The sequence below is a fragment of the Cavia porcellus genome, unplaced genomic scaffold (genome assembly GCF_034190915.1).
Source record: "Cavia porcellus strain 051 isolate PalLab524CR breed Dunkin Hartley unplaced genomic scaffold, mCavPor4.1 scaffold_3, whole genome shotgun sequence".
In the NCBI taxonomy this organism is placed as follows: domain Eukaryota; kingdom Metazoa; phylum Chordata; class Mammalia; order Rodentia; family Caviidae; genus Cavia; species Cavia porcellus.
The window spans coordinates 96889633-96913448 of record NW_026947486.1 but is presented as its reverse complement, the minus strand read 5'-3'; the positions used below and the strand labels follow the sequence as shown (position 1 = coordinate 96913448).

Sequence of the window (23816 nt, the reverse complement as noted above, 5' to 3'; positions counted from 1 at the left end):
GGGAAGTGTAGAGGCTGAATTGTAAGAGCTGATAGAATTCAGAGTTGGAAACAGTAGAGAAGGCTTCTGCAAGAAATTAAAACGTGAATTGTCACCCAATGAACAAGGAAGATGGTGTCCAAGTAAAAAGTGAAACATAATACTGTGAAAGAAACATCATAGAATGTGACAGGAAGAGGATGAGACATGAAGTTAGTCGTTTTATAAGGAAAAATGTAGGGATCTCCTAAGTAAAGATTCATATTTTACACTAATCTCTATGGGAAGCCAATGGGGACTCACCCTCAAGCTTTGCAAGATTATTATCACAGTATCTCTAGCATTTAAAACAAGAACCAATACTTAGAGAGTGATTAATAAATTACTATTATTAATAAATTAATGTTTCATAAATACTATTATTTATAGTTAATTGGATTTATTCACAGTTTACTTATAAATTATTATTTTCCAATTATTTTGAGTGTTAATGTAAAGATTATTGTATCAGTACCCTTTTATAATCTTAAAAACTACAAAGAAATCAATTAGGAATTTATATAAAGCTACATCTATTGTTATTTATTAGAAGTTCAAACAGGAATTTGAAATATTTACAAATTCATTTAAAAATAATTCCGAAACAAAATAGTGCAAAGAATAACACCATTTTTATTTTTTGTGAATCTCTTTCATTCTTCATTTAATAGTAGAGGACTAGATTTTCAATACATGCTTCTGCACTCAATCTGCCCTGTATCAGAGAGAATTAGAGGGAAAATTTGCCCTCTAATGCACACCCAATTAAACAAGAAATAGTGTTTGAATATGTTTTTCAGATAATTAAGGATATTTCCTATGATACTACACAAAACATGACAAGTAGTTGTTTCTTAAGAGTTATTTACAATAAGAAATCAGGAAGTACACCAGCAATTTTTTGCTTTTAGTTATATTAAAATCTGTCTCGTACTATACCTGAATCTTTCGCCATTGTGAGATTTTTGTATCTCAACGCACCGTTTGCTTGAAAAATATGGGTCACTGAGTTCTGCAGATCTGTCAAATATGAGTGCACTTCATTTTATGACATCAAAACATCATATTCATGAGTATCACTACTCTTTGCAGCAGAAAAAACTTTAAGAAGGTTGTCAAGCTTCAGAGATGGAAGATACGTGTTTTCCTAAATTGTATTTTTTGCTTGAAACTGGAAACTTGACTAAGAACACCTTGAGTTCTTTTCCTTGAAGTACCACACTCACTTTGTTTATTTCTGAGAAAATGCCTGTCAGTACTCCAATCTTAATTGGTCAGTCTTTCAAATAAAAGGTGATGTCATAGCTCAGTCAAACTACATACACACTGAAGCATGATGGTCATCCAGAGGGAGACCATCATGCTTCAGTGTGTATGCAGCAGTCGTGCAGTATGAATACTTTGCATTTTGCCACTCATAATATTTAAAAACACAAAGTGTACAGTCAAGATTTACTAAAATTAGCTTTTACTACTTCTTCAAGTGCATTGTTAAGGGAGGGCGTTTAAAAGTGTGTGTCCTTCATAATGAAGCTATAGTGACTTCTGTTGTAATTTGGTGTCACTTTTACTGACTCAGTGTAAATTGCCTGGCAGTTTCACTCCACACAGCTTCTACGTTGTCATTGCAATTGTCATCACATTTCTTTGGGGAAGAACCTTGACTTTTAACAATATTATTCGATACTTGGACAATTTCATCATGACTAGTGTCCCCTCCCAAGCTTTCACATAATAGATCTTTGATGATTAATTACTGTGGCCTTTAGATGAATGTAAATAAAACAGTAATTCCAACTCATGCCTGTGTTTGAATAATTTAAGGCCAAAATGCAATCTATGGACAGCATATTACCTCCATTTTTATGTTTGCACTAAAAACTTTAGTTCAGTTCAGTTTGTTTCTCTCTCATTAGAAAATGACACGATTCCACCCACTGACTTTTCATCCAACAGGCTTTCAGCGATATCAACCCTACAGTAGTTTATTAGTTTTTCCACTATTTTGTGTACTTCTCCAGTTAATGTAATGCAATAAATTGTCTTACGGTATGTTCCGTACTGCTTTTTCATTTCTATTTGGAAAAGCTATAACACATTTGACTTTTAAAGATCTCATAACATTTAACTATTGAATTCCATTTTTGTTGAACTCTGAATGTTTGACTACAACTTAGCTTACAACTTAGCTTACAATATAATACTGTTCTTAAATATTATGATGCAGAAAAAATAAGATAAATCATTTGTATCTGTATAATCTCAAGAGAAAGCTTTTGTCATTTTATTTTTTGGTGCTGGGATCTAACCTGGGCCTCTCATGTGAGCTGTAGCTCTAGCACCCGTCATGTTTTTATTTCTTAATTGTAATCTATAAAGATCTCTATTCTCCATGACTCAGAGAACTGTCTGCTAAGTGAGTTTCATAACTTTTAACATCTTCAGACTATATATTTTAGCCATCAGCTGAGCAAATGAGGATTACAATCTGTATCTTTGAGGCCAACTATCCATTCTTATTTATCAGAAAAGATGTGTTGTAAACTAATATTTTCTTATTATGTAATAACACATAAAACCTTTAGGGTTATAGATAACTTCACAATTTATTTTTTTAAATACTTAAAAGTATTAATACAAAATAAGGCTACAAAATATATTCCCTTCTCACATTTTCACACAGAAAAATTCTAGACATCAAATGATAATTTCTAAAGTGATAATGAGGTTATAGGATTGTGGTAGTTATAACCTGAATAGCCAAAGAAAGCATTAAGTTCTGAGTATAAACTAAGTTAACCTGTGGAAATGCATGTATCTACACCATAAGCCTGCTATTTTTGAACATTCTAGAATAAAAATACAAAGACTGATCAAAAAGTGCATATTTAATGTTTAAATATTTATTATAATAAAAAACACATTAAAAACACATTGCAGTTAATCCCCTTTGAAATATTCCCTCTCATTTTGAACGTATTTAACCCGTCATTCTTGGGTCACTTTCTGAAGCAATTCTGGAGGTCCTCTTGTGAAAGTTTTTATAAGGTATGATAGAAAGAGTACAGTAAATGCCAGCACTAAGTGCCTTCCAACAGAGGGCAGGGACACAAAAGCATTATGATCACTTATTCACCATGGGACTTTGAATCTTCCCCATAGTCAAAATGACCATGACTGGTAAATATTTGAATAAGATTCAAGATAGGAAGTCAGTCATGAAAAAGACAATCGTGGAAGAGGACTTCCAGAACTTCTTTAGAAAATGGCAAGAATGATGGGATGGAATAAGTGTGCTAGAAGTGAGGAAGAATATTTTAAGATGGATTAATGACAGTGTGACAGTTACTGTAATAAAATTTTAAATTATATATTCACCATATTTTTCAGTCACACCTCGTATTTCAGAGCAGTGGTGTCATTTTGTCATGTTGCTTGTAGAAAATTCCTTTGAACACTTAAGAGAAAAACAAAAGTGAAAAGGACAAATAAAGTCTTAGTGTTCTTATAAAACAGCATTAACTTTAGGATTCCTGAGAGGCTCTCAATGAACTGTAAAGATGGACCGGAGAGTTGGGTATGGTATCACGTATTCGTAATTCCAGCTACCACAGAGGCTAAGGCCTCAGGGTAGATCATAAGTTTGAAGACAGCCTGAGCAATACAGTGACAGTAAATAAATAAATAAACAAGTCTGGAGGCGTAGCTCTGTGGCAGAGAGCTTGCCTAGCAGCAGGCATGATGCCTTGGGTTCCACCCCCACTACGGTAGCAAAAAAGAATGGATAAAGAGATTGAAATAGAAGCTGGAGAGATCCATTAAAAGGCTGTTTTTTCTCCAACCTGAGGGTGTATGCAAATTAGATGGCTGTGCAACACTTCCAAGACTTTTGGTTTAGTATGTTTAAATTTGAAGTCTCAAGATTTGTATTTCTAAAATTGCCAAGATGAGTGTAATGATGCTTGCTTTAGGGCCACGCTTTGAGAATTGCTGGATGAGGCCTTTGCTGCTCATTGCAGATCTTACTCACAGATCTACTGAATATGGATTACATTAGTAAGATTCCCAGGTGATTGATATGAACATTGAAGTTTGAGAAACACCCAAAGCCCAAGGATGATGAAAAACATATAAGTTTAAAAGCTCTTTATATGACACAAAAACCAAGACTTTGGATACAGGGGAGTGAGGGAATGGAAAAAACCATTAGGAATCCTTTAGTTTCTTCTGACTTGAGCAACTGAGAAAGTGATGGTTCTACTTAACAAAGCATGCAGGAGATGCGTAGATATGAAGGAATAGTGTTTGAATTCAGTATTGAGTTTACTAAGTGCCAGAAATTAAAGTTAGGTTTTGTGTTAAGGCAAATCTAGTTTTTTAACCCCACACATTAATGCCATAGACTCCTGGTATTGAGGAGCAATTTATATTGCTTAAAAAGGTTTAGACACAGGATTCAATTTTAACTCTTAGACTGCATTTGTGGTAGATATAAATTACTAAAAAGCAAGGTTCTTCTATAGGATTATTTAAAGCCTACCTGCCATCCACACAGCATTCAGATACAAGCACATGGGTTAGAGGCACAGGGCAACTCACAAGAAATCAAGCAAGCACAACCTATCTAGACGTCTGGCTATGAAGAACAGAAGAGGACATTCTCCCTTCCCAGAGCAAAGCAGACCAGACTGCATTACTGTCAGAGATGGGCAAACCCTTTGTGGTGCCCTTTCAGAGTAAGGAGCCAGGCTCATCAAATCCTTTTACAGTCTTCCAAAAGCCCCTAGGTAAACAGCACCTCTTGATGTTATTATTTATAGCCACCTACATGCCTGACCAGCTACACCACTATTCTGACACACAAAAGCAGGCTGCACAGGTTGAGTTCTCTCAAGTACGTAATGAGCTAGTTGGATTTCTATGTGGATGCAAGAGGTACACCACTTTCAACCACTGTTTTTATTTGATCCTGATATGGCAGGTATGGCAGACTTTACACTGCATTAACTCCATTTTACTGATTTGGAAACTGAATTTTACAGAAGTTAAATGACTTGTCTAGAGTTATCAAATTGGTAAGAGCATGAGCTATAACCAAGCACCAGGTTTCCTGGTTCTAAATTGTGTGCTGTTTTTACGTAATAGTGGAACATGTTCTTTCAGCTTAACGTCAGATAGATCTGCAGGACTTTGGTTGCTTTTTTTGCTTTTAGATTTCAATTTCAAGAGCTGACTTTTATAAAACGTTCAAATAATGGCACCTGATTTCTTAGAATAGCTTCATTCATAATACATTACAGATTATTAGTGAGCTTTTATTTTTAATGGTCAAGCAGTTAATAATGAGTCACAGCAAAATGTCCGTGGGGTGAAAAAAACGCTTACCTTGTCACCAAGTCTGTTCATTATCCTCTGTGCTCTGTATCTAGATCAATCAATAGTTAATTAATAATGATGTGTTTCCTGAAGTAAAGGTTATAAATTAATTTGATGCTCATATGCATATTCTTTGTAGGAAAAAATGAGTGGAAAACGCCTGCCATACCCATCTCATTGTAAGAAAATGTATGTAATGATTACAAGCATATAATAAGAATGGTTTGCTTTGCCAAATGTTTGTTCATTTCTGTTAATCAGTATTCATTTGAGCTGCTTCCATGCAGTTTGTGGAAGCAGTGCAATCAGTTGAGTAGTGTGGCAGATTTAAATCAGTAATAAAAGCCCTGGGGAAATTAACAAGACAAAACATTAACCACAGACTAAACATTAACATATATTAGCATTTTTATTATACCTGTAGAATTGTTAAATGGGCATGGTTACTACTATTAAAAAGTTTAAGTTGTACATCACATAATTTCAATATGTATTTTATTTTAAACTTTTAAGATTTAATTAAACAGAATTGTACAGTGGCACAATAGATGATTCGAGAGAATGAAGTTCATTATTTTATTTTAACTAGAAACTTTTGGAATTCCCAATTCAGCCCAAAGTACCTCAAAACAAATGCCACTGTAATATTCATCTAAAGTAGTCCACAAGACCATAGTTGGTATTGAAATTGCATACCCCTAGAAGAAGTTCTATTTTTCATTCAGGATTCTAATAAGTCCACCAGTGACCAATGACTAAGTTACTAAATATTTAGCAACATTTATTAGGAAGCACTTTGTGGGATCACAGTAAAGTTATTCTATAAGTAAAATTGAAAATGTCCTCAAGACAGCCTTCCATCTAGATTGCCTCAGAAGCAGCTTGAGAGAGGGGAATTGTGCTGATCTCTGAGCACTGCCATCTTCTCTTTCAAAAACAGTCAAATTGGAGTTGGGGATTTAGTTCAGCGGCATAAGCGCCTGCCTTGCAAGCAGGCAGTTGTGAGTTCGATCCCTGATACCGATAAAAAGGAAAAAGACCAAAAAAAAAAAAAAAAACAATGAAAAAGACAAAAAAAAAAAAATCAAATTTCCAAGGACTGTGTCATGTGTCCATGGCTCTTCAGCTGTCATGGACTCAATAATGAGAACTCTTCTATTTATACTTTTCTCACTCCTTTTCCTTGGTTTTCTACTTCCCTCCTCTTCCTTCTGCTATTATGAGCCATAGATACACTTCTTACATGTTTCTTTAGAAAGAAATGTAAAGTATCTCATTTATCTAGACCAAAGCAGGTCCATTAGGATTAGTTATAAGTGGGAGAAGGCCAACGTTACACATTAATGTAGTAGCAGCAAGCTCACCTCACACTTCTAATTCCTTTTAGGCTACTACTGATAAAGGCTTGAATCTGTTGCACACTTTTGGTTGTGGGATTAAACTGGAATCTTGATTTAGAGGAAAATTACAAAGGGTACAGTTCAGTTAGATATGAGACTGGATTAAATTGTCAGAATTATAGAAGATTTTGGAGTTCACCCAAGAATCTGAATTCAAGAACAAGAATCCAGGAACATCTTACAGGCAACAAATAACAAGTGAAACCTTTGGGGGAGTCGTTTCTCCCAGAGAACCTGATACCCAGTGCTTCCCGTGGTTGACAAGTGACTCTTAGCTCACAGGTGAAGTATTTGAAATCATTCTTCTATTAGCATATAACTACTAAAATTGCTTCTTGAAGCCTAGGTTAAAGCTAGGTGTCATTGTTGTATTGGTCTTGAATAAATTTAGCTTTTCTTATTTTTCACAATTATCACTGTACACTGAGCCACACCCAATCGTAGGGTACCCCAGAGTCTTGTGCTATTGATACAAGTTCATGGCACAGCAGAAAACATTAAAAGCAAAAAAAAGCACAGGTCCTAGGGTTAGCACACCAATGTCCAAGTCCCAAGCCTGCCACTTGCTAATATTGAAACTTTGCTTAAATTCCTCAACATTTGTGAACTTGTTTCATTGTCTCCTAAATGGGGTTAATAATCCTACTCTGTGTATCTCATGGGGGTTCTTTGCAGGACTCACTGCATAGAGAATAGATGTAGAAGTACTTATGGAACACTAGGCTGAAGTAGCATATTATGTTCAATGAGTGAATATTGATATTGTTCAGAAACTTCAATATAAGCCTTGTCTCCAAAGCTCAGCTACCCCAAGATCAAGTCTGCAATTTGGTCACTTGAGAGTACCCAGAACCAGCAACAAACAGGGGGCTTACAAGGAATATGGCTTGACTTTTAAATAATGAAGTATTTGCATTTCTTGACATAGCAATTGTGGAGTAAAGGTGTGAACTGCTTCAGGCCAAAGTTTGAAAATCTTTAGTAATGATTTGGTTCAGGTCACACAGCTGAAAATATGTCATTTGAAAAAGCAATAGGTGCAAGAGGGTCACACTAACCTTCCCCTGCCCATTCTTCCCAGAAATAGATTGTAAATAGAAGTGCATCTTGAGACATTCATGAGAAAAGTACTTACCGTATAACTGGAGATACAGAGAAGACTGTGAACCAACAGGATTTACTGTGTTCACTCCAATATGTTGCATCAAATCATAGCACTTTTGACCAATCATATTTTACCTTTATCCACTTCATCAGAATTAGCATAAAAACACACCGGTTTCCTTCTTTCTTTGGACCTTCATTTGTGAAGGCTCCCATGTCACATGAAACTTACATTAAGCACATTTTTATGGGGTTTTTTTCTGGTTAATCTTTCATTGTAGATGTTTCCATCATGAACCAGCCAGTGGGTAAAGAAAATAATTTTTTCCTTTTGAAATAGCATACTCCCCAATGAAGGTAATTTTCACCTTTTTTTTTTTCAAAGAAGCCTAAAATAAATTATGACAGTTCAAATACCATATCCTCCTCCTTTGTGTCATGCTAGAGTTATGATGGAATGAAGTCATGACCAGGTTAAAGTGAAGTATTTCTGGGGCTGTGTATGTTAAATGAAATAAGCCAGGTACAGAAAGACAAGTACCCCATGACCTCCTTTGTATAGGGAAGCCAGAAAGTTAATTCATGCAAATTGAAAGTAGAGTGGTGGTTGCCAGTGGCTAGGGAAAGTTTGCAAGGAAGGGAGATAGGAAGAGGTTGGTTAACTAATACAGAAAACAACAGGAATAAGGTCTAGTGTCCTAAGCATAGTATAGTAACAATAGTTCACAATAATTTATCTGTTTCAAAATAGCTAACGAAAACTTCAGTATTTCCAATACAAAGAAATAAATATTTACAGTGATAGATGTGCCATCACCCTGACTTGATAGTTACACATTGTATATATTTGTTGAAATATCACACTGGAGCCCATGAATATGTACAGTTGTGTGTCAGTTAAAAAAAGAAGTGGGGTTGTAGGTCAGATCTCCTGGTGTCCACCCTGCTGGGTTCTTCGCTATACCTTGCTGGCCCCTAGAAGTATACTTGCTTCATGTTTGTACAAAGGCAGTGCCTCTAGATCCTGATGGTGCGGACGTTACCGGAGTGGCTTGTGATCAAAATACAATCAGAGGCCCTGCCTTGTTAAATTACAGGATTTGTAATACTTCAGGACACTTGCTTTCCCTGCCACTGGTTATGGCACCTAAATGAAGTCACCTTTAGAAATCATGGTTCATGAAAAAACAGTTTTTACATTGCACATGTTTTGATAGAGATACCTAGCCAATAAATTCACTCCAACTAACTCTATTTAAAAGTAACATTCTGGACTAGGTACATTCCTTAGTGAAAAGAAATTGAATTGCACTTCTTGTTTAAGAGCCTGGAACTCCTGACAGGCTACTGATTTCTGAAATGCCACTTGGGAAGCTGGCTTCTTTAGCAAGTAGATTCGAAGAATTAATGCCCGGGTCTCGCATCGTAGCCTGATGTTTCTCAAGTGTGAAGCTGAAAGGACTTCTTTAATGTGAATGCTGCATCTCTTTGTAAATTATGTTTTCTTTTAGTGTCCACTTCTCAAAATAAGCTCATGCTATTCACCTCTAGCTCACACAGCATGGAGGTGAAAGATGTAGGGAGAAGAGCCCAAGGAGGGGGGATACATTTGACAAATGCTTTGTATATGAGAAGACTTTGCTTCATGGTAGATTTGTGGAAGAAAATGCAGCCTGTCTGATAAGATGTGGTGCGTTTCAGATGAGGGAGTGAGGGTACTGGCAGGACACCATTGTCTGGCTCTTACCCCACACAGAGCCTTGAGAAGTCTGCTTGCTAATGCCACCTTGGGTGGCTTGGGAAGAAAGGTCAGACTACAGACTGGCTACATTCGCATTTGTTCTTAACCTTCCTACTTGTGCTTCAGCTGCACCCTTTTCCTTTAGATTGGGGTGCAGGGGGGTGGTGAAACAAATACATTACAGTCTTGCTGTGACCCAATTAGTATTCACTGACATAAAGGGCTGATTTTCAATGGGAAGGGAGAGTTCACAGTTGTGGGTTACAAGTAGACAAGTTACTGTGAAAGATACGTGAAAGATTTTATTTTGATGCTGGATTTGGAACAGACATAGGTGAAGGGATATGTCCTATGTACCTGCATATGCTAAGAGTACCTTGGTGTTAGTGAAATGAACTCTCACATTGATGTATATTGATGGAATAATAAAGATATTTGTGGAACAAAAATAAAACTTTTATTTTCTGAAATTTTACCTGCAGTTGAGCATGTACAGGAAAGTATATGTGTTATAAACATGTGCATGTCTATATACATAATTTTATGGGGCACAGTCTGTTCTCAGTTGTTTGCGTCTGCATTATATACTTTGAACGTGATCAGAGCTTAACTGTGCAGTCCAGCTGGCAGCCCATGGACTAACGCATCTACCAGGGACGACATATTCATAGAACAGAGACTCTTTCTGTGAAGTTAGTATTATTCCAAGTCAAACAACATTACATAAACGCATGGGAAAAATTCAGTATCATACATTCTAAGACCAGATGGCATATTTTCAAGTGTCTGCAACTCTTATTTCCTTCTCATTGGGATAAATGATTGAGACTAGCTGGTCTGAGTATCAAATGATACTGTCTTACATAAGAGGGAATGAGTCTACCGCTGATCTTAGATTTTTTTCTAATTGAAGAATTGATTTAAGCCAGGCACATACTTGTAATCTCAGCTACTAGGGAGGCTGAAGTAGGAGAATCATAAAGTCGAGTCCAGCCTGGGTAATTTAGCAACACTGTCTCAGAACAGCAACAAAATGCATTTATATATGAAGCCTTTCAAACATATACAAACTAAATGCCTTTTATAACTAAATAAATGTGATCAGAGCCATCTTGAGAAATTTAGAGGCTAAAATTACCACACAGAACCCATGGCTTATCCTGATGATGGGAGATTCCTTTAAGTCACTTCAGCTTACCTCTAACTGTGTGGAAAATGGGGTTTGAAAGGTGTAAAGCTACAAAAATGGCAAAGATATAGCCTTTCTCCTTACAAGATATTTCTAATATTTTCCCAAAAGTTTAAACTCTATATGTTAAACTTGACTGTGTTGGCTGGTTATGTTGTTGAGGAGTGGGAGGGTTATTTTGTTTTGGTTTGGTTTGAAAAATCTTTTTCAAATCAGAATGTAAAGGTATGGAAATCAAGTACCATCCACCAACAAGGCAGTTTTGTGTAAGATTTGCAGTCAAACAAATAGGTTCAATGGCAGGCGAGATACTCCACTGCCTCTGTCTTAGGCAAGTCTCTTAACTTCCTTGAGCCTCAACTTCTGCATCTATAAATGGAGGTGATAATATTTAACATAGTTACTGGCATGGGGGGAAGACATGGAAGAAAGTTAATATTCGTATTTTTATATGGAGGCTTGCATCTGAAAGTGAGAAAATAAATCTACAAATAATTTAGCCAAGGAAACCAGAATTGAGCTAAGTAAGAGCTGATGTAATTTTTTCTGATGTAATTTTTGGAAGAATCATTTCTAAATGTGTATTTAAAAGGTGAACTTTAGAAGGAGGTATTCAATAAAATTTTTTGAACAAACGAATGAATGACAAAAGTTTGGTAGGAAAGAAAGAGTGGAGGTGGGAGGGAGAGAGGCTAACTGACTGTCTTGAGCACCTGTATTTTTTATAACTCTTAATTCAATGAGAGTGATACATGGTTCCCTACTGGTGAAACTAGCTATCATAGACTTGCCTTCTTCCCTTGGGTGACTAGGAGAGCCAGAGGAGTTACCACACTGGCATTTTTAAAGAATATATTAGCTAAAGTCTTATCACAAAATTTGCTAAAGAATCCAGAGCCCTCTGTGCATTGAAGATTGCTTTTTCTACTGACAGGTACTTGACATATAGTACCTCCCACATATCCTGACTCATGTGAAAGTTCCTCGTTAGTTTTGCAATTCTCTTTTGTGAACTTCTTCATACATGTAAACACCAGGTGCCTTTGAATGATATCAGTAGCATGGGTGCTCTCAAGTGTATAATTCACTATCGTAAAACGGTATATTTTACCTTAGTAAATCTTTGATTAGGCTGTACTCCACCCGTGGTTATTTGCCTTAAAACTTTATCATCTCTTTTGACTGCAGCAATAGTTTTGTTCTGCTCTTTAGGAGGAAATTGGGGGGAAGGTATTGAAGTGCATTTCAGAATTTGCTTCTACTATCTTATCTGTGAAAGTGTCATGCAATTATATTTCATTTCTTCTTTCAGATTGGCAAGTTATGTGCCCATTCTCAACAACGCCAGTATAGATCTGCTTATTATCCTGAAGATCTGTTTATTGACAAGAAAGTATTAAAGGTTGCTCATGTAGAGCATGAAGAAACTTTATCTAGCCGGAGAAGGTGAGAGGCATTTGTTCTGTATTTCAGCATACAGTTAGAGATTGTTTTTTAATGTCAGAAACTATTGGATTGAAGTTGTGTAAGTATGTACTATTTAGTCTTTCAAGTAGAATGCTTAATTAAATGTTGTCATGTATCAGTGTTAAAAAACAGACATTGATTATATTCAAAGCATATTTATATGTAAACCTCCCGTATGTAAATAGTTTACCTTTTCTAGTTAAACAAAATATTTTCTGCTTACAATTAGGTCTCATAATTTCATGGCTCAGTTTATGACTTTTCCATATTATTAACTTGAGCCAAGATTAAGTTCTCTAGAAAAAAACTAGCAGGATACACTAATGGCTCACACCATTTAGACACATGTATTGCCTTTCTTGTTCTATTCCAGGAGAATTCCTTACTCAGAGGGATTACAGTTGTTGCCAACCCTGGCTCAAGAAGAGCTGGGCCTGAATTCTGCTTCCTATTAAAATTTTGAGGAGATTGGAAGAGATTGATCTATAAATGAAAAATTAACAGATGAATTAAATAACATTTCAGATTTGGACTAAATTATTCCACTCCTTTCAATTTACTATCAGAGGTTTTAAAATGATGATTTTCAGTCCTGTATGTTACAATTTAGAATGAGAAAAAAAAACAGTAATGCTACAGAACAGAGATTCCTCCAAGGAAGAATTTCAGAAAGTCTTCTTTTCTTTTGTTGACTTCGATCTCGTGTATTTCTAGAGTCCCAAGAGCAGTCCTTTGAAAGTGTGATTTAAAGACCCTTGGGAGTCCCAGAGACCCTTTCAGGGTATCTCTTAGGTCTTCCTTTTGCTAGATTACATATCTGTGTGAAGCTACAATTTGTTCATATACTTCAAACCAAAACAACATATTTCAACAGATAAAATATAGAAATCAGTAGGAGAACCTGTCTCCGATCAAGCCAGACAGTAAAAACATCCTACAAAAATGAAAATAATGTTAATGTTTCTTGTTAATTTTTTCATAAAATTTTTACTCATATTAACATGTAATGGGTCTATAATTTGTAGTTTTAAATTTTAAAAAAATACGTTGACTTTTTTCTGAGTTTTAACTTCTAAAACAGTGAATATTGATAAATATATACAATATAAACTAAAGCTTTTGGGGTCAAAAATAAATTTCATGAGAAGAAAGGGATTTATTCGTTATCTATTGCCATATAACAAATTAACCCAGTTAACCCAAGAAAATTGTTTAAAACAACAAGCAAGTATTATGGCTTAGATGGTACTTCTTAGAATTCTAATGAAATTTCATATTTCATTCACGATATTGCCCAGGCTTGTAGTGTTTTTTTTTTTTTCTGATTTGTTTCTTTGCTTTTGTCTAGTTGTATTGTGTTGTGATGAAAATTGTGTCCAGAACCTCACTGATGCTAGGCAAGTGCTCCACCACTGAGCTGCATCCCTAGCCAGGGTTACAATTTTGACTGAGGCTAGAAGATCCACTTCCAAATTGGCTCCCTTAGAGATTTAGCAGGTTAATGCTCTTGTTGGAATGAGGCCTGAGTTCCTCATCACACAGACCTCATCAATGGCCTCACAGCATGAGAGTTGGCTTTCTTAGAATAAATAATCTATGAAAGAGAGCAAAGAGGAAGCTGTTTAATGAACTAGTGTTGGAAATGGCACACCATCAATTCTGGCATTAAAATCGATGGAAAAGGCACACTGCCATTAGCTTCCCTCAAAATAATTCCCTCATTTCAAATGCACATATCCCTTGGTTGTTGCCACTTTGTGAAGCAGTTCTGAAAGTTCTCTTTCCTGAGTGTCTTTATGAGGTGTTGATTCTACACAAGGGGGAGCAAAGTTGAGTTCTACCTCTTGAAGGGACAAATACCAAGGAATTTGTGGATATACTTTAAAACCACAGCAGGCCTCCTGACATCAAAATGTTTGAGAATCACTTTTCTGTATCTTAAGGGTTCTTTGGGCATTTTTTAATCTCTCTGGGAAGAAATAATTAAAATATACATCAAGGTTCTGTTTAGCTTCCACCTCTTCTCTCCTCCATTGCTTTCACCCTTGGCCTGAACCACCTGCGGAGTTAACCTCAGCCTCTGTAAGGCATTGATCCTAAACTAGTGGAACGCCTTCTATATTTGACTGAAATGAATGTATCTGTGTTGTGATCAAAATATACAGTGGATGGCTAAATTTAAAATATATTACAGTGAAAGATATTTCCATTATCTCCCTTCTAAATACTCCCCATCACTACAGACACATTTATCCCATCGTTTCCACGTTCTGAAGCAGTTCGGGAAGTCCTATTTCATGAGTGTCTCTACAAGATGTGATTAAAAAAAAAAAAACGCCATCCAACAGAAAGGAGGCTTCCAAAAATCTTACAGGGTATCTTTACCAGATATCTTTATCTTTACTTATTCACCAGACCTGTAGTGAATTGTGGCACTTTGGGCTCTTTTCCAAAGTCAGAATGACCACGAAAGGTAAATGTTTTGAGTCCATTCAGGATGTGGAGGCAGCCAGGACAGCACAACTAAAGATACTCATAGAAGAGGACTTGCAGAACTGTTTCAGGAAAGAGGCATGAATGGTGGGATAAGGAGGCTAGAATTGGGGTATTGCGAGGTGTCTGTTACTCCAATAAATCACTTGTCATTCACTGTGTTTTTATCATACCTCATATGTTTATTCAACAGAAAGTTGTTAAACACTTACTAGTGCTAGAATGCCTGGGGAATAGTGAAAGTGCCAAGATGAAGCCTCTTCTCCCCCAGTCACTCTAGTGGGAAAATAGACTTACATATAAATAATGCCAAAATAAGTGTGTAAGTGCTAAAGGAAGAAAACGTCCCAAGTACACAGGCATCATCCTAAAGTGAAAGACAGCAATTCTTGTACCCAGGGGAATTATTACAGTGGCTTCATGAGTTATGTTAATTTGTAACAGAACGGCATGTGGAACTTTTTCAAAAATAAACACACTTACCCAGTCTTTTTTGAAATTATCCTGTCAACATGTACAGTTTTTATATTATCAGTTATAGCTTAAAATAAAAAATTTTTTAAAAGTAAGAAATTAGTGTGTCAGCTTAGACACATTTGTAAGCAAGAGGTTTCCTGAGGCCCTGCCGCCATAGCTTCCATCCCGGGCTCTGCGGAAGACCCTTCTTTACAACCTTACCATCCCATATAAGAATCGATAAAGGGGTTTCTGTCTGGGCACCCAGATTACTATTCTTGCTTAAGATTCATTTTTGAACTTAGAGCTGATCGCCAAATAAAAGAAAAGACAGCAAGAGGAACTAACAAAACCAGAAGGTTTGAGTAAGTGGAGTTGAGTGTTGGGATCCTGAGCGTGCCCCATGATGTTTCTCATTATTTTTTTTTTTCATAGTGAAGCATTAGAGTCTGGGATCAAGTCTTGCTTTCTAAATTCTCTGACAGAAGCAAGCAAAGCAGCAGCAGAGGGTCTGACTTCATTTAGCTCCTTCGGTCACTGTAAACCCTTGGGGAGAGGGGCAAATGGGAGTTAAAATGACCTCTTGCTAAATGTGCTGCCCCTACCCTCTGACCTTATTAGAAGGGGTTCCTGTGACAGTGTTAGCAATTCTATCAATTTCTCAGTATGTTCTGCACAGCATTTTTCACTGTTCAGAAAATTTTGTGTGTGCCTCCAGCATCTCCCACACGCATGCCCATGCTCCATCCTAGTGGTTGAAAATATGATTATCAGGCCAGGGATATGCCTCAGCAGCACAGTGCCTGCTTGGCACGCTCCAGGTCAGGAGTTTGATTCCCAGTACTACCTCCAAAAAAGAAACAGAAAAAAATATAATAATTGGGGAAAAAAACCCTATTGTAGCATTCAGTCTATGGAGACTGTGAATGGGCTCTCTGAATCGGATTGTGAGTTGAAAAACCCTTTGCTTTATTAAAATATAAACATACAAAGAAATGCTGGATTCCTTAGGGGAGCATTCAGAATTCATCTGTTTGTTTTGTCTGCCCCCAACTGGGTAGTTTGCAACACACAACTAATCTTAGAGATGGCTTAGTTCAATTTAAAGGCAATTTTATATTCAACTGGTGATTTATGTATGTGACTCCGGGTTCCTTTAAGGGGTCACTACTGAAAATGTCTGTCATCAGATTTAAAACAGGGAAGGTTTAACAAGATCCTCACGTAGTATAATCAGAAACGAAACAGCTTCAGAGTTCCTTGCCTGTCCAATATTTTCAGCGCGCTCGGTTTTTATCTCTTTCTGCCTTACTGTCCTGTCTCCTGCACCACTTCCCATGTGATATTGTTTCACCTTGTCATTTTTGTATTCCAAATCCTGTCTGGTAGAATACATAAATAATGACTTTCCATTTTCGAAACCCCAAAGCTTTAGGTGAAGTGTTCATCCTGGTTTTATAAGCTTCTGGCTCAGCTGCCAGCTGTGAGAAAGTCACAGCCCCCTCCCAAACCCTTGTGAAATTACATGTATGTAATTACATGTACATCCCCCTGCTTCCTTCATGTTCTGTCTTTCTCCCTCCCCTCTAACTTGGCACTAGAAATAACCTAAAAAGAAAACAAAAGCTGACCTCCCCTCCTGGTTCATAATCGGAACTTACTCACACCCCTTCTCAGACCCCCAGTTTGGGTAGGTATATGTTGGCATCTTTGTAAGCTTGGTGGCTCCTTTCATCCTCTAAACAAAACAACAAAATACGTGCTGAGTGCATCAATGAGTTTTGTATCGGGTACAAGTCATTCTGCTCCAAACAGGACTCTACTTCTTTCAATACCTGTCCACACTGTGTGTCCAGTGTATGAAGGCTAGGCCGTGATGAGTAGAGGAGCTCCTCATCTATGGAGGAAGACAGACATACAAATGAGTAAGTTCATACATTGAAGGTGAGTATCAAAACAGAGCTGTGTACAGAAGAATAGTAACATCACAGATAAGGAGGTTAACAGACTCTGCTGAGGGAGTCAAGAAAGGCTACTTAAGTTTTGAGCTCAGCCCAGAGGATGAGGAAAAGGTGTTCCAGGCAAAGGAAACAGGATGAGAAAAAAGTCTACTAGTCTCCAGAATGGTAGAAATTTCTAGTTTGGAATTAAAAATGTCAAAATCTCCTTCCAGCAGAATTAGATAAGATCTCTCATAATTCCAGTTTTAGTTGTTTTAGTTAATGTACTTTTCTGTGTTTTCAATAAATAATGAGCTCATATTACTTTACATGAAGAAAAAGAGATCCTTAATGATTTTTTTTTAACAGTTCAGGGTCTGCAGTAGAGGATGAAAGACTTACTTTTACTTGCAGTGGTTTCCAATTAGCACTGCTTTGATGCCTGCCCAAGCAAATCATTGCAAGAAAGCAGAGGCATTCCCTTCCCCCATAGCCAAAGAAGGGGATGCTTCTCTCCCAAGATGATGGAAGCCCTTCAGGGAAGATCGTGCACATCCAACCACAACATTTCAAAAAGGCTCACACGTGCACAGGAGCCCTATCCTTTAGTTCCACATTCACCACACTGAATGGAAGGCTCTGTAGAGAGACTCCTTCTCCTGAGCAGAGTGCTGTAAGCAAATGTTGATTTGTTCTTCCTGAGAGCCATAGGTTCCCGTTCTTACGTCAGTGTATTTGGCATGTGTATTTTTAGAATAAAGTGGAATTGGACTCAGACATTCCCTTCAATAAACTGTTTTTCCATCTCAGGCAACTGATTATGCAAAGTTTCTAGGGACAATTGAACAGGCTGCCATAGTTCACGGAGGTTTTTTGTTGTGTGTCAGAGGCTATTAGCACAAAGAAATAATCTAGACTGAGTTATACATGAATAACTAATAAATCACTTAATTTAATTTCGGACATCTTTCGTTAAAGAGATAAATAGGAATACTCAACTCATCTCTCTTGAAAATTGTAAGCATGGGGATGTCCAGCTTTATTTAAGAAAAGTTAGAAATCAGATAATTCCCATGATGGCACATGTTTAGGAAGGAATGACAGGAAGAGACAAGGGAAGGGCTCAGTAGACTTGGTCCTGTCACACTCTGCAGCCATGGTGTCAAAGGACATTATCACAGGTTGCTGTACTTTGAAAAGGTCATTAACTCTCCAACAGTTTAGAAGGTATTTTTCTACCCTCCAAAACAGTATGTCTGGATTTAAGAGTCAAAAACTTCATTTGGAAACCAAAGGTTATTTTCCCATAGTAGTGCAGAAGGTCTTGCATAAAGGAATTGCCTTCACTGTAACTCTGAGGTCTTGGACAGTTCCCTGGCTGTGCTGGAGCCTTGTTCTTTGTTTTCCAGAGGAAGGTATTGCTTTGTCCCAAAAGGCGTGGGAATTACTTGAGAACCAGTCCCCTTCCCTTCCTCCATACTGGGAATCTAACCCAGGGCTTCCTACAAGCTATATAATCCCTGTAGCACTGTGCCGTGCCCCCAACCCCTCTCATTACTGTGACATTCCTTTCTAATCAAATTCATCTTAATCCTAGGAGCTTGTAATAGAGATACCATGCACTGAGAAGCAGAGAACTCAGTGAACAAATCTGTCAAGAAAATAATTCAGAGAAATAAACGTACAAATTTATTCAAGAGAAAAGTTTAGAGAAAAACATACCCCAAAGTAACAGTGATTAACCCTGGTCGGTGGGATTATGAATATTCTTTTTTTTTTTTTTTGTACCTTTCTTTATTTTTTAAATTCTCCATGGTGAGCATGTAGGTTTACAATAAAAAAGAAAATCAAGATGAAGAAGTAGATTTTAGGGGCTGGGGATTTAGCTCAGCGGCATAAGCGCCTTCCTTGCAAGTGTGTGGTGGTGAGTTCGATCCCTGATACCGATAAAAAAAAAAAAGAAAAAAAAATAGATTTTAACCACTTTACAGCTGTTGTGCTGAGGTCTCAGCTTACAGTTTTCTCTTCTGATCACTCTCTTCTGTGTTTATGTCCATCCAACTCTGCTTTCCCCAGCTCTCCTGTTTCCTTCCATTCTTCCAAGGTACAACCCCACACCCCAGACAAGCCTCTGTTTCCCCGAGATGTATTTCTCATCTGTTCAGTACCCTGTGTTTACCCTGTGTAAGTGTAAGGCTAATGGCTTTATTGAGATATAAGCCACATACAATACAGTTTATCCATTAAAAATGTATAATTCAATTGATTTTAGTATATTCTCACACAACCAACATCATGACCCAGCATGACCCAACATCATGACTATTTTTTGCAATACTAAGATATATCACCACCCCTTTGAGACAAGGTTTTTCCAAATTATCCAATTGGCCTCAAACTTATGATTTTCCTGCCTCGGCCTGTCTTGTAGCTGGAATTAAAGGTATTCACCACTACAATTTTAAGAAAATTTTTATCATCTCAAGAAGTCTTGTACCCTTTAGCTATTTCTTCTATACTATTATTTTTCCCACCCCTAAGCAACCGTGACTCTACCTTTATGTCTCGACAGATTTGCCTATTCTAGGCATTTCACATAAATGGAATAATATAATACCTTGTCTTTCTTGACTGGCTTCTTTCACTTAGTGAAACATTTTCAGCATTTATCCATGCTGTTATTTCTTTCCTTTTTTAAAATCTGAATATTATCCAACTGTGTGTATGTACCACATTTCATTTATTCATCAGTGGGTGGTCATCTGTCTTACTTCACCTTTTGGCTGTTGTTAATAGAGCTGCTATGAATACGTGCTTGTCTCATTACCTATTGTAGGTATAAATACTTGGGAGTGGGATTTCTGGGTCATCTTGTATCTCAGTGCTTAATTTCATGAGGGACTGCCATGTTGTTTTCCACAACAGCTGCACCATGTTGCATTCCCACCCAGCAATGTGTAGGAGTTCCACTTTCTCCATATCCTTACCAGCACTTGTTGTAGTCTGTCTTTTTCATTATAACCATCCTGGTGAGCTTAAAGTGATATCTCACTGTAGTTTTGATTTGCATTTCTTTGAAGACTGTCTTTTTAAACTTGACTTCTTTTTGGCCCTTTACATCTGATGCTTATATTCTTAAGCATAAATCTTTGTGAAGATCACCACCAGCATCTTACTAGGCTCAGAAAAAGAAAAACCACTCAACTGTTATATAGTATTAGTTAAGAGGGTTACTCAACCCAGTATCCAGCTTGTTTTTCTGAGAGAGAGAGAGTGAGAGAGAAAGAGAGAGAGAGAGAGAGAGAGAGAGAGAGAGAGAGAGAGAATGTGTGTGTGTATATTTCAGCTAGCTAGTCTTCAAAAAAGTATACTAGGGAAAATCTGTTGGAAAAAGAAATAGTTGTATTTATTAATACCTATCTCAAAAGAGGATAAATTTTAATAACCTCATTTATATGAAATTATCCAAAACTTGAATTTTAAAAATTTTTATTTTTTTATTTTTTTGGAGACAGATTCTCACTGTGTAATACGGGCTGGCCTTGAACTCACCATGTAACCAGGGCTGGTCTCGATTTCCTGTCAACCCTCCCGCCTCAGCCTCCCAAGTGCTGAGATTGTAGGCATGTGCCACCACTCTCAGCTGTATTTTTAAAATTATCCTGCAGGCATAGATTTATCTGGAATATAATATATATTTTTCATATATATTCACATGATATATATGTTCTCATATTTATATTTCTCATTCATGTCCTACACGCTCAATAATGGTAGCATTGCCCATGACTGCTGTTGTGAGAAAATGATTCTGTGTTTATTTGTGTGGGTGCTGCCTGTGAATCTCTGCTGAGCAGTACACATGCAATTGTCTCATTTAATCATCACAGCAACCTTGTAAGATTGGTGTAATCATTGTCTTGCGGTTACTGACAAAGAAACTAAACCTCAGAAAAGTTTAGAATTGGCCTAAGATTTCACTGCTGGATAAGTGAGGGGTATCTGGGTATTGCACCTCAGCTGGATTCAACTCAAGAGTTAGTGCTCTTAGCTGCTATTTGTCACAGATTTGAGAACCCAACCATAATTATAACATGGTTGCGAAGTAAAATTATGTTCCAAATGCAAAATAACTCATTCATAAGTAAGTTTTCAAACTGCAGTTTTATGTGTCCATCGTATATATCCTTTGGAGGTAAGTAATACTCTTCCAAGTAGGATGACCTTTTGTTAATTCTCCAAGTTACCAGGATCATAATTCAGAGGCTCGTCCTGAGTTCTAGAATGTGATAACTCAGACTATGTTACATTTTCCACATTCTTCATGGTTTCCTTGGATGTTTATACCTTGATCATTCCAGGTAATGTCCTTCCATACTCAAGTGGCAAGCCTGGCCAGATGTGTTGACACATGAATGTGGAAGATGGAGGACCTCTGTCCTCAAGGCTGGCCTGGGCTTAATGAGATGAAGGTCAGGCTGAATTACACAAGGAAAACCTGTCACAGAAAAGTGAAAAAGAGGGACAGGGAAGAGTCTTATGTTTATTACAAATCCTTATTTCCTTGGCATTCAGATCGAACCTCATTGAGATCTCTTGAATTTGTCAGTGATCTTCATGATCAACTAAGAAAATTGCAAGAGCTGAGACGCAGGGAGAAATTTGGGATGCTTTTTTTTTCAAATTCTAGGGAAATCAACTTGGAATGCCTTGCTGTGGGTTCAGTTTTTCTCACCCTGTACTGTATTAGTGAGAGTGGGTGTGAAGGAAAGAGAAGACCTAAGGGAAACTCTTTCATTAAAAGGAAGGCCACCGTTCCAGTAGACTAATGGCCACATTCCATTTCCTCAGGGAGTAGGGAGAATTACTCAGCCTGGCCTTTAGTCTTTCAGTTTCCACTCTTGGGAACTGTATTATTACCTTGTAAAACAGAGCATCTCTCCTATTAGCCATTAATTGAACCCATCTTTTTTCTCTGTGAGAAACTATAATGCTGACTTTTATTCTCAGAGCTCTGTATTGAGCTGCTTCTCTTTGGAGACTGATGGTGCTGAGACACCAGGAGAAGGCTCTGAGGCTAGCATGGGCATGGCAGGAAGCATCAGGAGGAATATATGTCGTGGTAACCTTTCATGGGTTGTTCTGTCCATCCCCCTGGCTTCCTTGTGAAATGGGCTTTTATAAACACGTGCTGAGAGCTAGAGCTCATATTCCCTCTTAAGCATGCTCTTTCTCAAGTCATTGGTAGAAAGGAATAGTTTTGTGGCTTAAAAAAATACAAAATTGCATTAAGTGCAAGGAGATCATTTCCCCTAGTCTTCCTTTTTGCCAGATCTAGGCACAACCCTCAGAAAGTAGTTCTGGGCTTAGTGCTTGCAAAATGTCCGTGTGAAAGTCAAGCCTCTGGCTCTTCCAAAGACCTGTACATCAAGTCAGTCCCTTTTTAGCCTGGAGACAGTTTTTGTGTTTTATTTTATAAGTACCTGTGTTTGCAATTCATGCAATTTGCAGTCACCTTGGGGAGTGGTTACATGTACACACTACAGCATTTTGTTTGGAATCCCCTTCCCCTTCTCTTCCCTTCCCTCTCCTCCTATGATTCACTTGTCACTCAAAACTTGTGAATAGTATTGGTCTTAGCTCATGTTATGGCATATAATCTTTATATTGATTGACATTATTGGAATCCTGCACATGTCCAATAGTGATGTGGTCCAAGGGAAAAAGTGGGGGGAGGAAGAAAGGAGAAAATCAGAAGAATAAAGATGCAGATAGTTTCTAAAGATTTACGCCACTGCCAGAAAATTCTCTTAACCAGAATCTCCAAAAGTTGTGGGTGTACTTAAGGTAGTCTTGGATGTGAATAATACTTTAATTTTCTATCCGGAAGGTTGCCTTAGAAAGGAAAGCATATTTTATTTTTGTTTATTTACCACTGGACATCCATCACATAGGTACTTAAGCATTTGATTGAAACATACTTCTCTTCAGTCTGTGGTATCTCCTTTGTGTATACATGTACAGCTGTGTGTCCATGTACATAATGGGTGTGAAATGTTGCAAATATTTATGTATGTGTTTATACATATTTTCCTATGTAGCATGTTCCCTCTCCCACTTGTCTTCTCATAAACAGCACAAAAACAACAGCAATCATAAAATAATTAGACCCTTTTCCTTTCCCATTGCCTCACAGGGTCCACAATACACCGACAAAGAACAAAGAATCCTTCCTCCTCTAGCAGATGTGGGTTTCTCTGACTATATTATCAGAAAAATTTCATAGAGCACCCTGTGATTCGGATCTGCAACCATTAGCCAGTGCCTGTATGGGAAGGGGCCATCTCTAGGGTAATAGCATTGTAAATTACAATCAATGCACTCAATTACACTCAGAAACCAAAAGATACGTAGCGCGCCAGTGTACCTTGTAATCAGCACCTTTGCGAATGTAGGTAACATCATTTGAACAAAAAATGGAAGCTGCTGAACATGTTAGAAAATGGATGTTGGAATTAAATCATTTGCACCTGAGAGGTGCAGAACCTTACATGGCAGGCAGCCTTCTCCCCCCAGTATCATTTTATTGATTTTTTTCTAAAAGAAAAACTAATTTGTAGCCTCATAGCTAA

General features: G+C 37.3%; 1 protein-coding gene across 1 annotated transcript in view; it reads left to right on the top strand.

Annotated features, from left to right (window-relative positions):
* The window catches only part of Gpc3 (glypican 3), a 410090-nt gene that overhangs the window by 254139 nt on the left and 132135 nt on the right, over positions 1-23816 (top strand). Inside the window, exon 4 of the mRNA XM_063246437.1 lies at positions 12141-12274. Within this exon, the coding sequence (XP_063102507.1) occupies positions 12141-12274 (134 nt within the window). The remainder of the gene's footprint in view (positions 1-12140; positions 12275-23816) is intronic.